Source organism: Saccopteryx bilineata, chromosome 6 (assembly GCF_036850765.1).
Source record: "Saccopteryx bilineata isolate mSacBil1 chromosome 6, mSacBil1_pri_phased_curated, whole genome shotgun sequence".
In the NCBI taxonomy this organism is placed as follows: domain Eukaryota; kingdom Metazoa; phylum Chordata; class Mammalia; order Chiroptera; family Emballonuridae; genus Saccopteryx; species Saccopteryx bilineata.
In genome coordinates, this window is record NC_089495.1 from 117,050,719 (window position 1) to 117,063,760 (window position 13,042).

The 13,042-nt window shown below is 38.1% G+C and overlaps 1 protein-coding gene across 5 annotated transcripts in view; it reads left to right on the top strand.

Moving 5' to 3' along the window:
• NBEA (neurobeachin) overlaps positions 1–13,042 on the top strand; it is a 740,071-nt gene that overhangs the window by 573,008 nt on the left and 154,021 nt on the right. For all 5 annotated transcript variants that reach the window (XM_066236595.1, XM_066236597.1, XM_066236598.1 and 2 more), the window contains 2 exons: positions 11,475–11,592; positions 11,902–12,004. In XM_066236595.1, the coding sequence (XP_066092692.1) occupies positions 11,475–11,592; positions 11,902–12,004 (221 nt within the window). The remainder of the gene's footprint in view (positions 1–11,474; positions 11,593–11,901; positions 12,005–13,042) is intronic.

Genomic DNA, 13,042 nt, shown 5'->3' on the forward strand with positions numbered 1-13,042 from the left:
ACCTACTGCTGCCCCCACAGCCTCACCCGTGCACCACAGCATGCATCAGTCAGAGGCGGTCCTCCACGTGGTCATTTTAGAGCCTAGGCCCCTTCCATCTTGAAGGTCAGCTTTCCTTCTGGGCCTTAGAATCCCCTTCATTTGGCTGGCAGATGGGACAGAGAGCATGGGTGATCGTGTGTTCATGGAAACCTGAAATTATTTTTGAACTATTGCATCTTAAATATATTTGTTATATCCAAAGTCATTGATAGTTTATATGGAATTATAAAAGTAATAGGGTCTTGTAATTTTATATTGTACTGAAAGCCCTTTAGTTAAACCGTGAAAGCTGCAATTATATTAGATTTCATGACCTCATGAACATTCCACGGTTGCTACCATTAAGCCCTTTGAAGCATTTTTTTTCAATTCCTAACATAAAATATAATAAAGCCAGATTTAGATTTTTTCTATTCAAAGAAAAATTTATTTGTAATACTTGTTTTAATGTGTGTTAGATGATTTCCGATCAGCAAGCTGTCACTAAACAAGACCTTCCTACATTGCGCAATATTAGCTGCCTTAAAAGGAAGAAAAGATGTAACTGATCTGACAGCCATATACATGTTTCTGACAACATATACATGTCTGATGCACATGAGCGCACAGCAGCCCTATTTTTCTTCAACAAGATCATCAAATAATGTGTGTTAAGCACTCGTTTAGGCAAGGCAGTTTACGAGGGTCCCTGTTACGTTTGTGTTCCGTTGCTTCCTGTGTGCTTCGGCTCACAAGTGAGAGGGCAGACCTCAGGGTGTGAGGCTGGGATGAGCTCCTTCACCCTTCACATTATTTGGATACTAAGCAGTTAGTTCAAAAATAGCTTAGTGGTCACTTAAGAAAACCACAAAGTTTCATAAGCTTTGGAATCAAGGTATTTTAATATTCTTGTTTATGACCTATGGGATGTAATAAAAATTACATGTATTCCATTTTCAGAAAATGAAACTGAATTGGTAGTAGGAATTTGCTGATTAGATTTCACAGTATCTTAAGTAATTTGGAGAAATAGGCAGACACAAACCAGATGATGTGGAAAGTTGACTTATAGCAAAAACCACAGAACCTTATGTATACATGAAAGGACTTCCACAGTTTAGAATAATATCCTAGACTGTAATAAAAAGACAAACTCTAAGAGTTATTATGAAATGCCCTGAAGCTTATAGAACATTATGTAACCAATAAAGGTATAAATAAAATACAGGCAACATTATAATATTAGGTCATATTTCAGACCTGGGCTTAATGCCCAGATTTTTATAGAAATGTGCCATAAACTTGGTCATCAACTGTAAATGATATTCTTGTACATTTCTGAAATATGTATAAATTGATAAAACTTTTACCTAAAGTAGTATCCCAACTGGTTACTCTGACTTCAGTTACTCTGACTGGTTACCTCTGCTTTATCCCAAGCTGCTCGAAGAGTTGGTAACATAGCACTTAGGTGGCCCTCCCTCCCAGTGTCTGCATATCCTCATGGCCGTGAGAGTGGAGAGTGGAGAGTCAAGGAGACTTGGGGAGAGTCTAAGGAAGCTCATGGCAATCACAGAATTTACCCAAATGCTACTGTTTTATCTCAGTGGCTCATCATGTGTTACATTTTATTTTTCAGCTCATCTGTGTTCATTTTAATTTAAAATAAAAGTTTTAAATTACTTACCAGAAATAAAATTGATGGTCAAGAAGAGTTCCAAGTGGCAGTCTTTGACACACCTCCGTACACTTTTTCTTTTGTGAGAGGTGTAACTCTATAAAGTCCAAATTCTGTAGTGTACCCTAACAGCCTTCTTCAACCTCTCTACGGTGAAGGAAACCATTTTCCGAGGAGCAGGGTCTTTCAGGATGGGAGTAACCCTATCTAGAGTTCCTCAAGGGTACAAAGTAGACTACTAAAGAAGAGAAACCAGTTGTTCTATTTAGATTTGGTTTGGGTCTTTACTAAATCTGAAATGGGTTCCTCCATAAGGATCATAAATATGAGAAGTTCAAAAGCCAAACTGGAAAGTTTTTCTTTTTTCCAGTTCAGCAAAGGAGTCAGAAATGATCCCACTTTGTATGATCTCTGGTGAACATCCCCATATGTAGACCTCTGTCAGTTACTTTTAGGGATTTATTCATCCAACAAATGTGTGTGGAACACACGTGCACTGGCAATATTCTAGACCAGCGGTTCTCCACCGCTTTAGGCGGCCCCTGTGTTTTGGTCGTTCGACCCCCGCCGGGGTCGCGACCCACAGGTTGAGAACCGCTGTTCTAGACACTGTGCATTTAACAGTAAAGAAGATAGATGAGCATTCTCTTCTCATGGGACTTTCATGTCACAGGAAGGGGACAGACAAAAACCAAACAACCGAGAGTAAATAAAAGCCATGCACAGAATGAAAACAGAATGATGTCATGGAAAAGACAGTGGAGATCAGTACATGGTAATACTACTCTGGATGCCAGGAAAGGCAAGCTCACGGGAGGGAATATTAAAAAATTAATAAAAAATATAGGAGATTTTTATCCTATAATCAGCCTTGAAGTAAATGAGAAAAGAGGGAGCAGTCTAAAAAGAAAAGGGCTTGCTGTCTAAAAAGACAGGTACTCCAGGGTCTGCTGGGTGTCTGGGCACAGAATTATTTCCAGCTCAGAATATTGTCTTTTATCAGACCTCTTCAAGATTTTAAAACCTTCATGATAGCATGGATGACTGTTAAATAATTAGCTGTATTTTTTAATCAAGTTAGAAGAGGTTTTATATATAAATTTTGGTAAGGACCATGTTCAAAATAACTTTGGACCTTTGGCTCTATGTTTTGGAATATGCTTCCCTGTGCTGTTTACTAGCTACTAGCAAAATATTTTTCTTTTAATTTTATTCTTTCTCTTTGCCTCCATGCTTTGAGTTTCTCTGATTACAGGGAGTTCTCAGGTTACGACACAGCTTCATTCCATTGACAGTGATATAACCCAAATTTTGATATAAGTAGAAACACACCCTAAGTCACTTACCTATCCTAACACAGTTGTAAAATCATAATCTATGTAATAACTAGATTACTTATGTACTAGATTATCTATGTAATAACCTAAGCTAGTGTAAAAACACAACTAAACACAGAAGAAGAATATTGCATATTCTTCCACCACATGCAGCCAGGCTAGCTCACCCACACAGTCCGTAGGAATGATGCTACTGGCATAAACCGAAACACTCACATCTCAATTTTTTTAACTTTTTATGAGAGTGAGTTTCATAAACTTGAAATGCTGTATGTTGAGACTGTCATAACTCGAGGACCCCCTGTACCTCAGTTTCCTTTTTTATTGCTCCTGAGGGCTGCTGTGGTTCCAACTGGGAGCTAAGAAAGGGGTGGTAGGATATACAGCTCCCTCGGCAAGGGAAACAAAAGGAAAAATAAAAAAAATGGAACTACATTAACTAAAAAACCTTTCCACGCCCTGGCTGTTTGACTCAGAGGTAGAGCATCCGCCTGACGTGCGGATGTCCCCAGTTTGATTCCCAGTCGGCACACCGAAGAAGTGCCCATCTGCTTCTCCACCTCTCCCCCTCTCACTTCTCTCTCTCTCTTCTCCTCCCCTCCTGCAGCCATGCCTTGATTAGAGAGAGTCGGCCCTGGGCACTGAGAATGGCTCCATGGCCTCCACCTCAGGTGCTAAAAAATGGCTCCAGCTGCAACGGAGCAAGGGTCCCAGATGGGTAGAGCATTACCTCCTAATGAGCTTGCCAGGTGGATCCTGGTCAGGACACATGCAGGAGTCTCTCTCTGCCTCCCCTCTTCTCACTAAAAAATAAAAAATAAATTCTGCACAGCAAATGAAACTAACAAAATGGAAAGACAACCTATTTAATGGAAGAACATATTTGCCAATGATATATCTGATAAGGGGTTAATATCCAAAATTTATGAAGACTTATAAAACTCAACAACAAAATATGAAACAATCCAATTAAAAATGGGCAAAGGATCTGAACAGACATATCCCTAAAGAAGACATACAGATGCCAATAGACATATGAAAAGATGCTCAGTGTCACTAATCATGAGAGATGTAAATGAAAACCACAATGATATATCACCTCACACCTGTCAGAATAGCTGTCATCAATACATCAACAAACAACAAATGGTGGTAAGGGTGTGGAGAAAAGGGAACCCTCGTGCCCTGTTGGTGGGAATGCAGACTGGTGCAGCCACTGTGGAAAGCACTATGGGGTTACCTCAAAAAATTTAAAAAGAAACTTTTTAATTTCCATTAAAAAGTTCCATTTCTGGGAATGTATTTGAAGAATCCTGAAACACTGATTCAGAATATGTGCAGCCATATGTTCATTGTGCATTATTTACAATAGCCAAGATTTGGAAATAGCCCAAGTGCTCATCTAATAGATGAATGGATAAAAAAAGCTGCGGTAGATTTACTCAGTGGACTACTACTTGGCTATAAAAAAAAGAAGGAAATCTTACTTTTTGCGACAACATGGATGGACCTGGAGAGCATTATGCTAAGTGAAATAAGCCAGTCAGAAAAAGACAAGTACCATATGAGTTCACTTATATATGGAATCTAACAAACAAAATAAATAAATAGAAACAGACTCCCAGGGAACAGACTGACAGCTCTCAGAGGGGCGGTTGTAGGGTGCTTGGGTGAAAAAGGTGAAGGGATCAAGCACAGAAAAGATCTCATAGACGCAGACCACAGTGTGGGGCTACAAAAGGAAAGGGGGTGGGGGAGTGGAAGTGGGTAATAGGGAGAAATGGGGATGAAAGGAGACATGACCTGGGTGGGCGCACACAACACAGTATACATATGATGTGTTACAGAATTGTGTACCTGAATCCTATATAATTCGATTAACCAATTTGATCCCAGTAAGTTCAATAAAAATTTAAAAAAGAAAGTGGTGGTAGGAGAACTCACAAGATTCATGTTATCTGCCTGCATCCAATCAGGAGAGGAAAACCAGATAGCAATTTAAACAAGGACATGTAATATAAATAATTATAATGTAACTTATAACAGGAAACTAGAGTAACAAGGGAATGGTTAGTAAGAAATAAAAAGAGCTCCAAACATATATATGTGTTTGGAACAGCGTATATAAGGAGCAGCCATGCCCCTTAGAGCTGACACTGAACTGGAGAAAGGCCCTCAGACCTTGTTGGGGAGGGCCTGCTGTCACTCAGTGACTGGTGAAGTCACTCTGGTCCCTTGCTGGGAGAGCTCTGTCCTCTGGAACTTCTCAGAAGTCAGCCCTCTGGGGAGTTGGTGAGGCTGTTCCTGGGTAGGTTCCCACCGGAGGTTTCTCACTGTGCTACAAAACTGTCCCAGCAGAGGTGCTGCAGGGTGCCGCCAGGCTCAGGGTTCTGCTTGCAACCACACACTGCCGGAGCCAGGCACGGGGAGCCCCCATGCTCAGCGGGAACCTGCTGAGGGGCACCCCAGAACTGGGAAGAAGCCCTTCGTCCTGCGCTGTCACTACAGGGCTTAGCATTGAGGCAGCCAGCAGTTAGTGAAGGCAGAACAAAGGACACAAGTTCATTTCCACAGAACAAGCAGTTCGGGTGAAATCGGGCTGAATTCCTGGCATTGTGGGTAAGACATGGAATGCTGAAAGAGTCAAAGTAACTTCTTCTGCCTGCTCTGAGCTAAATGGGCTGATAATATGCTTGTGGACAGGGATGATTAATCAAACATTCATTACATCATGGTTCCAAAAGAGAAAAATTAGTAAGAATAGGAGTGTGTGTGTTGTGTGAGTGTGTGTGCATGTGTTAGAGTGTGTGTATAAGTGAGAGTGAGTATGAGTGAAGGTGGGTGTGTGTCTTCATCCTCCTGGCATGCCCTCTTAGTATAAGTGTGCCATCACAGCTTTCATGGGAAATCTCTTCTTTTTCTCAGATTATGTTCATTTTACTATCTGGTTTTAAAAATGGTTTTAACATTTGTATTTTTTTTTTTTAGTGAAATAGTGGTCACAATGAAATACAGTTTTTGTTCTTGTGGCTTTTTTATTTTTATTTTTTTAATAATTAAAAAAGTTTGCATTGATTTGAGGGAGAGGATGAGGAAAGGGAGAGAGAAAAGCATCAATTTGTTGTTTCACTTGTTTGTTCTATTTAGTTGTGCACTCATTGATTGCTTCTTGTATGTGCCATGACCAGGAATTGAACCTGCAACTTGGGCACACCAACAGTGCTCTGTCCACTGAGCCACCCGTCCAGGGCTCTTGTGCCTGTTTTGTCTTAGAATTTTTCATACTTGAAAATTACCACAAAGAAAGAAAACTATAGTCCAATATCCCTGATGAACTTAGATGCTAAAATTCTGAACAAAATATTAGCAAACTGGATCCAGTAATACATGAAAAAAAATCATACTTCATGATCAAGTGGGATTTATTCTGGGGAGGCAAGGCTGGTATAATATTCGCAAAACAATCAATATGATTCATCACATAAACAAAAGGAAGGAGAAAAATCACATGATAATATCAATAGAGGCAGAAAAAGCATTTGATAAAATCCAGCACCCATTTATGATCAAAACCCTCAGCAAAGTGGGAATACAGGAAACATACCTCAACAACATAAAGGCCATCTATCACAAACCCACAGCCGACATCATACTCAATGGGCAAAAATTAAAAGCAATCCCCTTAAGGTCAGGAACAAGTCAGGGATGCCCCTTTTCACCACTCTTATTCAAAATAGTTCTGGAAGTCCTGGCCACAGCAATCAGACAAGAAGAAGAATCAAAAGACATCCAAATTGGAAAAGAAGAAGTAAAACTATCATTATTTGCTGATAACATGATACTGTACATAGAAAACCCTAAAGTCTCAGTCAAAAAACTACTGGACCTGATAAATGAATTCAGCAAGGTGGCAGGATATAAAATTAATGTTCAGAAATCAGTTGCATTTTTATACACCAACAATGAGTGGTCTGAAAGAGAAATTAAAAAATAATCCCTTTCACTATTGTAACAACAACAACAACAAAATAAAGTACCTAGGAGTAAATTGAACCAAGGAGGTTAAAGACTTGTACTCAGAAAATTATACCGTGTTCATGGATAGGAAGAATAAACATCATAAAAATATCTATATTACCCAAAGCAATCTATAAATTCAATGCAATTCCTATTAAAATACCAATGACTTACTTCAAAGATATAGAACACAGATTCCAAAAATTTATATGAAACCATAGAAGAATATGAATAGCCTCAGCAGTCTTAAAAAGGAAGAATAAAATGGGGGGTATTACACTTCCTGATATTAAGTTTATACTACAAGACCACCGTACTCAAAACAGCCTGGTACTGGCCTAAGAACAGGCATACAGATCAATGGAACTGAACAGAGAACCCAGAAATAAACCCACACCTATATGGACAATTGATATTTGACAAAGGAGGTCAAAGCATACAATGGAGTAAAGACAGTCTCTTTAACAAATAATGTTGGGAAAATTGGACAGGTACGTGCAAGAAAATGAAACTAGACCACCAACTTACACCATACACAAAAATAAACTCAAAATGCATAAAAGATTTAAATGTAAGTCATGAAACCATAAGCATCTTAGAAGAAAACATAGGCAGTAAGTTTTCCGATATCTCTCGCAGCAATATATTTGGTGATTTATCTCCACGGGGAAGTGAAATAAAGGACAGGATGAACAAATGGGACTATATCAAACTAAAAAGCTTTTGCACAGCTAAAGACAGTATGAACAAAATAAAAAGACCACACAACAGGAGAACATATTCAACAATAAGTCTGATAAGGGGTTAATAACCAACATTTATAAAGAACTTTAAAACTCAACACCAGGAAAGTTAACAACCCAATCAAAAAATGGGCAAAAGAACTGAATAAACACTTCTCCAAAGAGGACATACAGATGGCCAATAGGCAGATGAAAACCTGTTCAACATGACTAATCATTAGAGAAATGCAAATTAAAACCACAATGAGATACCACCTCACACCTGTCAAGAATGGCACTGATTAAAACAACACATAACAAGTGCTGGCGAGGGTGTGGGAATGCAGACTGGTGCAGCCACTGCAGAAAACAATATGAAGATTCCTCAAAAAATTAAAAATGGAAATGCCTTTTGACCCAGCCATCCCACTTTTAGGAATATATCCTAAGAATACCAAATCTTAGGAATATATCCTAAGAACATCCACCTCTATGTTTATTGCAGCGTTGTTTACAATAACCAAGATCTGGAAACAGCCCAAGTGTCCATCAGTGGATGGGTGGATAAAAAAGCAGTGGTACATATACACAATGGAATACTACACGGCCATGAAAAAGAAGAAAATCTTACCTTTTGTGACAACATGGATGGACCTAGAGACTATTATGCTGAGTGAAATAAGCCAGGCAGAGAAAGAGAAATATCATATGACCTCACTCATATGAGGAATTTAATGAACAATGTGAACTGAGGAACAGAATAGAGGAAGAAGTGGGATCAAAGGAACCAGAGGGAAAGCGGACAGAGGGAAAGGGGAGGAGAGGATGGGATTAGAAAAGGGAAAGAGATAGGTGAAATTATATATACATAATAACAGAGCATTATAGAGAGCAGGACAGCAAATCCTGGAGGGAAAGGGGGAGGGTGTTGTGGGAAGGGACAAGGGGGTATGAAGGGGAACATGGGGGCCGGGGAGGGAGGGAGATATATTCGATGGGACACTTGAATCTATGTAAACACAGTAAAATTAAAATCAATAAATTTTAAAAAAAAAAAAGAAAATTACCCTGTATTAGTACTCTTTCCATTAAAAGAATTGATACTGGTCTATGAAATTCAAATCTGGAAACTATTGCCCCCAACTAAGAATTTGTTTATATAAATTGTGTCAAGTAACTATTATCCTCTTGTGAAATGTATAAAAAGTTTTGCATTTAGAAACTAAAAAACAGTGGTCACATTATGTTCAATAGCAGTGACATATAAACTTGTGAACAGAATTTAAATGATAGCTAAGGCCATTTACTTGACATTCATTGTCTCCACTTAGATTAACCAGTCTAAGTGCGTTTTATTATCATTGTTCAGATAAGAAAAATCAAATGGAGTTAAATAATTTCTCCAAGACATTATAGCTAAGAAACAGAGCCAAGATTTAAATAAGAGTCTGACAGGCTCCAAAATGTTTCAGGATTTAAATAGATGGCTAACTGCCTCCAAAAACCTTCCAGTGTCTAAGGGAAGAAAAAAACTGAATTAAGGAGTTCAAAATGGAATTTTCAAAAAATAAAAAGACCAATAGATCGTATATACTCTGTGTGTATTTATACACACACACACAGACATATTTCCTAGAGAAAGGAAATGCAAAAAGGAATAAATTGTTTTCAGAATTTAAGAACTGTCATATATGTAAACTCACTGACTAGTTTCCATTTTCATCAAAGTAAATATAAGTGTGTTAGATTATAAAGCAATGCAAGTAGAAAATAAGTTTATGTATTGTTAACATACATTAGTATACTGGGATGAAATGAGTTTCTTTCAGATTTGACCATTGTGGCTTAATCAAATATGGATTTATCTGTATCATGTAACAACAAGTCCACACGTAGAGGTCGTTGCTGAGATTCTTTCCATAGCTCAGTATCAGGGCCAACCTCAGGCCGATGCCCTGGGCCTTCCTGCCATGGTTATGCAGTTTTGGCCATCACATCTCCTCTCAAGTAAGAAGGGACAGGAGTGTGTCAGCTATCTATGGCTCATTTCATCAGCTTTTCTGAACATCTCCAGCTGACTTTGGTTCTGTTCTCATTAACCAGTGCTGGGTCAAATGCCCTTACCACTCATTGCAAGGGAATTTGAGAAAGCAAGGAATTACTTTGTCATGATTTGGCTGAGATCATAGGTTAGCCAAATTCTGACCCTGGGGCCAATTCTGGCTGCCCTTGTTGTTGCAAATAAAGTTTTAATGGAACACAGCCATGACTGTTTATTTACACGTTGTCTGTGACTGCTTTAGTGGGACAGTGGCGAGTCAAGTATTATGATAGGGACCGTATGGCTTGCAAAACCTCAAGATATTTAGGATTTGGCCTTTTACCAAAGATGTTTCCTGACCCCCAGCTTAGATCAATCATGGTCCATTGCTTGGGGTTGACCACATGGACACTTCAGGGACAGCTGGGCTTTTGTAGAACAAGGGAGGAGGAGGGAAGGAGATACTGGTGAAGAAGCAACAGTCATGTCAGATCACCTGGCCCAATTAATTATATACAAAACCAAAAAATTATAATACATTTTCTGTTTTAAGTCACAGGATCACACTGAAGATATAACTGCTTCTTTATTTCTAATTAAGAAAATTAAAGAAAGGTAGAAATATTGCAAACATAAAGAATCAAATGTTTGACAGCGTTGTGATATATAATGAATTCAGGAAGATGATCCTTAACTTACTGACTTCTCTATAGCACTGTCTAAGGCAGTGGTTCTCAAATGTTTTGAAATCGGGGCGCATTTAAAATCCTACAAATAATTGTAGGTACACTACATACAAATTTCTGAGAAATATGTTATAATAATTAAGTGAAATATTAAAGAAAAGATATAAAGTCCATGCGTGCTTTTATGGTAATTAAACAAAATAAATACAACAAAATTAAATTTATTCTGACATTAAAAAACATTTTTATGTTACATATTTTGAGTTATGCTTTTTAGAATTTGTAAAAAAGAGGGGTTAAAAAATAAATGACATATAAAAAAAAAAAAATAAATGACAAAAAAGTTATCTTTTATATATATAGATAAGATTTAGTAAGATTTAGTAAATTCAGCAGGTCCCGGCACGAATGTGTTAAGATTTTCATTCTTGTGTTTATGAGAAACATGAGCCTGATGTGTCCTAGCAATTTCTTCAATGTTTGGGCATAAATCTGAAAGGCAAACTCTCATTTCCTCATCAATACATTGAAGAATTCCTCTCTTTTTACTCTTAATTGTGTTCAGTGCAGAAAACCCCCACCATACATATCATCTTAACTTTACACCAAACAAAGGATAGAAGAAACTTGCCTCCAGTCTTTCCGGGGAACATGGTGGGTAGTGTAAACAATTCAGCACCACAGCTTAACAGCCTTTTGCAACCTCATCAGGCAAGTGAGGTGGGGGGTTGGGCAGACTGTCAGCTTACAGCCAGTTCCCCACACCTCTGTCCTCCAAAAATCTAAATTCCAAAAACCCTGTTGGTCCCCAACAGACACATATTTCTCTGGAATACCATAGGGCACACATGGAAATTTAGAGCACACCAGTGTGCCCTGGCGCACACTTTGAGAACCACTGGTCTAAGGAATTGTCAGGCTAAGCTTTAGACATGTTTTACTGACCAACACGCCCCTTGAACTCTATTTTAGGTCCTCGCATACACTGAGGGACTTCATGGAAAATGGATGTTCAGCGAGATACGAGCTGTGTTTTCAAGACGTTATCTCCTACAAAACACTGCTTTGGAAGTGTTTATGGCAAACCGAAGTAAGTCCCCTTAAAGATTTTGAAAGAAAATGTGTTCACGTTGAATGCTATTCATTTACACGGTGTAATTGTTTTGTTTTGTTTTTCTCTGCTGTATTTTTCTCTCTTTGTTATGCCTTCACTAAAACAAAAATAAAAAAGCATTTGTTTGTTTGAAAATGTTAATCCTAGATTATACAGAAAGGTGATTTTCTGTGAAGACCCATTACCTTTACAAACAAATAGTGAGTGATTAGCACTTGGAAGTGAGTTCTGTGTTGATATTAGCTCCCCTGTGTGTTTCTAAATCAGTTTTCTCTTCTTCTGCAGCGTCTGTTATGTTTAACTTCCCTGACCAAGCAACGGTGAAAAAAGTTGTCTATAGCTTGCCTCGGGTTGGAGTAGGAACCAGCTATGGTTTGCCACAAGCCAGGTAATTATATTAAGTTCTGGGCTTTTAAAAACATACTTCATTTTCAATGAGACAGAAATAGTATAGGATTATATACTATTATAATTATTTTGAGGATGAAGATATTTTCTTTCACTTCAGGTTATTTTTAGGGAAAGAGATTATGAAAACAACTATTTTAGGAAATACAGAATAGTTAGGACATAATTTTATTTAATGCATATGTAAAATGAAGAAGAAAAAAATGATTAAATACCATCACTTGTACATAATTAAGACATTTTACTTGCAATCTTACAAGTAACATACCAGAAGCCTCGTGATGTTTGTGATTATTGTAATAGCATATAAATTGTTCTTATAAAGCCTTCTTTATTAAAGTAATAAAACTCCTACAGTTTATTGAGATTAATAATTAGTTATAGTTTTAACCATAATCCTAAAGTTTTCATCTTGGCATTTTAAATGCATCATTTTGTAATCTTATTTTATTGGAGACACTAATCTAAGTAGTAAACAGTCAATTTTGTCTATCACTAATATCAGTTAGTTAGTTTTTGGCTCCAAGTAACTGAATACATGACTAAATGGGGCTTAAAAGACAGGGCTCTTTGCTTTTTAGTTTTTGTTTTTACTGTAAAGATCTGGTGTTGCCAGTATTGGCTCAGTGGTTCAGTGACTCAGGACTCTCAGTTGGCCTCATGTTCACAAAATCACTGCTACAGCTCCAGACACCATCTTCAGACAACCGTAGTAAAGAGGAAGAAACACTGGATTCCTCTTCGAGCTTTCATATTTTAGGAAAGAATATACTTGTCTAAAGTCACCTTTATCTCAGGTCCCTTTGGCCAGAATGGGGTCACCTTCTCACCCCTAAAACAACCACTGTCAAAGGGGGTATTTACTGGCTTATCCAAATATCCCCTAGAATTCAAGTGGAAATGTACCTCTGAACTCCTTGCTGTCTCCTACCTGAAAAAAACAGGGTGTCTCTTGGAGAGGAAGAAAGAGAGATACCAGCTTTGGGTAGACAAGTTTAGTCCCCGGGAACCATTGCAG